This window comes from Nicotiana tomentosiformis, chromosome 11, assembly GCF_000390325.3.
Source record: "Nicotiana tomentosiformis chromosome 11, ASM39032v3, whole genome shotgun sequence".
Taxonomy (NCBI): domain Eukaryota; kingdom Viridiplantae; phylum Streptophyta; class Magnoliopsida; order Solanales; family Solanaceae; genus Nicotiana; species Nicotiana tomentosiformis.
The window spans coordinates 68,474,284-68,477,781 of NC_090822.1; the positions used below are offsets into that span (position 1 = coordinate 68,474,284).

General features: G+C 42.0%; 1 protein-coding gene across 1 annotated transcript; it reads left to right on the forward strand.

Annotated features, from left to right (window-relative positions):
- Nucleotides 1–277: 277 nt before the first annotated feature.
- Nucleotides 278–856, forward strand: LOC138901610 (uncharacterized). The gene has a single exon (XM_070189388.1). The coding sequence runs from the start codon at nt 278–280 to the stop codon at nt 854–856; it is 579 nt and encodes a 192-aa protein (XP_070045489.1).
- The last annotated feature ends 2,642 nt before the right edge of the window (nt 857–3,498 follow it).

Here is a 3,498-nt window from a genome sequence, read left to right on the forward strand (position 1 = left end):
TGTCTTTGTAACTCAGAAGGTAGTCAAAGGGCAAGCATTGGCAAATCATCTGGCAGGAAATCCCGTAGACGGAGAATACGAACCATTGAAAACGTATTTTCTCGATGATGAGGTATAATTTGTAGGAGAAGATATCACCGAGGCATATGATGGTTGAATAATGTTCTTCGACGGAGCAGAAAACTTCAAAGGCGTAGGTATCGGGGCTGTCTTAGTATCAAAAACTAGCCAACACTATCCGATATCCACAAAACTTAGGTTTCTATGCACCAACAATATGGCAGAATATGAGGCTTGTATCTCGGGGCTCAGGTTGTCCATTGACATGAACGTTCAGGAGCTGCTGGTAATCAGAGATTCAAATCTTTTGGTGCACCAGGTTCTAGGGGAATGGGCTACGAAGAACTCCAAAATATTGCCATATTTGCACTATGTACAAGAGCTGATCAAGAGGTTCACACCGATAGAATTCAAACATGTTCCGAGGATTCATAATGAGTTTGCAGATGTGTTAGCTACTTTGTCTTCCATGATACAACACCCGGACAAGAATTTCATTGATCCTATCCCAATAGGGATTCATAAACAGCCCGCTTATTGTGCTCATGTTGAAGAAGAGATTGATGGAAATCCATGGTTCCACGACATCAGGAAGTTCCTAGAAAATGGAGAATACCCAGAGACTACTACCCATACTCAGAAGCGCACGCTTCAAAGATTAGCCAGCCATTTCTTTCAAAGCAGGGGAATTCTATGTAGAAGAACTCCTGACTTGGGTTACTACGGTGTGTCAATGCCAAGGAGGCATCCAGATTGCTCGAGGAAATACATGCCGGAACTTGCGAACCTCACATGAATGGTTTCACCTTAGCCAAGAAGATATTAAGAGCAGGGTATTTCTGGATGACTATGGAAACAGACTGCATCAAGTATGTTCAGAAGTGTCACCAATGCCAGATACATGCTAACATGATACGAGTACCACCCAATGAACTCAACGCAACAAGTTTGCCTTGGCCTTTATCCGCTTGGGGTTTAGATGTCATCGACCCAATCGAATTTGCTGCTTCAAATGGGCATAGGTTCATTCTGGTAGACATAGACTACTTCACAAAATGGGTTGAAGCTGCATCTTATACAACTGTAACTAAGAAGGTTGTAGCGGATTTTGTTCGGGACCACATTGTTTGTAAATTTGGAGTACCAGAGTCAATCATTACTGACAATGCCACCAATCTCAATATCTATTTGATGAATGCCATGTGTGAAACATTCAAGATCAAGCATAGAAACTCCACAACATACAAGTCGTAAATGAACGGAGTCGTAGAAGCCGCCAACAAGAACATCAAGAAGATATTGAGAAAAATGGTGGACAATTACAAACAATGGCACGAGAAGTTGACATTTGCTTTGGTTGGATATCATACCACAGTTCGCACATCAACTGGGGCAACTCCCTATCTACTTGTTTATGGTACTGAAGCAGTTATTCCTGCCGAAGTAGAAATCCTTCTCTAAGAATTATACAAGAAGCTGAGCAAAGCGATGCTAAAAAGGGTACAGAGAATCTATGAACAACTAGCTCTCATTGATGGGAAAAGAATGAATGCAGTATGTAATAGTCAACTCTACCAGAACAGAATGACAAGGGCCTTCAACAAAAAGGTCAGGCCAAGGCAGTTCACACCGAGGCAATTGGTGCTAAAGTGAATCTTCCCCCGTCATGATGAAGCCAAGGGGAAGTTCTCACCCAACTGACAAGGTCCATACATGGTTCATCGAGTACTAACAGAAGGAGCAATTATACTTGCGAAAATGGACTGAGAGATTTGGCCGAAACCTATCAATTCAGAAGTTGTCAAGAGATACTATGTTTAAGATTGTTTGCATTTTTCTATTTGATAGAACTGAACTACGCTTGACCTGATTCCCGTTTAAGAGGGGATACGTAGGCAGCCCTATGGGTTCGGTCACATCCTAATAAAATCTTCATTTCCCCATGATAAGAAACTGGGGTAGGATATCGAGTTTGTCCGATTTCATCACGTGTATAACATCCAAGGGATGTATTATCAGGAGTATGCATTTAAACTGGGACAGAATTTTGAAGAGGAACCTCAAAATTCTAAAGCAAAGAGGTTGCAATGTCTCTAAATGTGTCGCAGTCACCGGTTCATCTAAATTATTTGATCTCATGCATTATCATATATTTCAAAACAACTACACTTTTGCAAATAATTTTATCAAGTGCATACATGCTTTTTGAAAACTTTGTTTCTGCGGCAGCCAAATGTTACCCAGGGTAACTCAAGAAGAACCCCCAAGACAGGAATGAAGGCAAAGCAGGGAATCAAGAGCAAGAACCAACCGTCCCCTGCAAAAACTCACAATTTTCCTTTGAATGCAGGTACGATAGACACAATAGTAATATTCGCAGATACTTACGCACGGCGAAATCACTGCCTTCATGACGACAAGTTGCTAAACGCAAACACATCAAGCTAAGAAATACTTTACTCCCTCGCAGTTGATCATTGTTTTTCTTGCATAAGGCTAAGCACTGCCTTTCTTTGCATGAGACTAAGCAATGTCTCCATTTCCAGCATGAGGTTAAGCATTGCCCCCGTAATCGCAAAAGGCTAAGCACTGCCTTTCTTTGCATGAGACTAAGCATTGTCTCCATTTCCTGCATGAGGTTAAGTATTGCCTCCGTAATCGCATAAGGCTAAGCACTTCCTTTCCTTGCATGGGACTAAGCACTGTCTCTATTTCTTGCATGAGGCTAAGCATTGCCTCCGTAATTGCATAAGGCTAAGCACTGCCTTTCATTGCATAAAGATAAGTACTGCCTTTCATTGCATGGGACTAAGCATTGTCTCTATTTTTTGCATGAGGCTAAGCATTGCCTCCGTAATTGCATAAGGTTAAGCACTGCCTTTCATTGCATAAGGCTAAGCACTGCCTTTCCTTGCATGGGACTAAGCACTATCTCCACTTCTCGCATGAGGCTAAGCATTGCCTCCGTAATTGTATAAGGCTAAGCACTGCCTTTTCTTTGCATGAGACTAAGCATTGTCTCCCTTCCTTTGCATGAGATTAAGCTTTGTCTCTATCCCTTGCATGAGGCTAAGCATTGCCTTTCCTTGTCAAAGACTAAGCATTGTCTCATTTCCTTACATGAGACTAAACAGTGTCTCCACTTCACTGCATAAGGCTAAGCATTATCCACTTCCTTCGCATAGGGCTAAGCACTGCCCTAATCTCATATAAGACTAATCCTTGTCTTGTCTCATTCTCGCATACAACTAAGCATTATATCTTTGCATTTCATAGGCTGAAATATCGCCATTTGGTCCGAAGGCACCATCCTCATATCCAGGAGACATCATTCCATGGCCTAAGGATCTCTCGAAACTGCACGTTATTATTCAAAGGCTTCATAGTCCAGAGGCATCATCCTCATGGACCGAGGATACCATTTTATGGCCTGCGAAT

Coding starts and splice junctions, on each gene's coding strand:
- LOC138901610 (XM_070189388.1), top strand. CDS start 278: ATGGCAGAATATGAGGCTTGTATCTCGGGGCTCAGGTTGTCCATTGAC.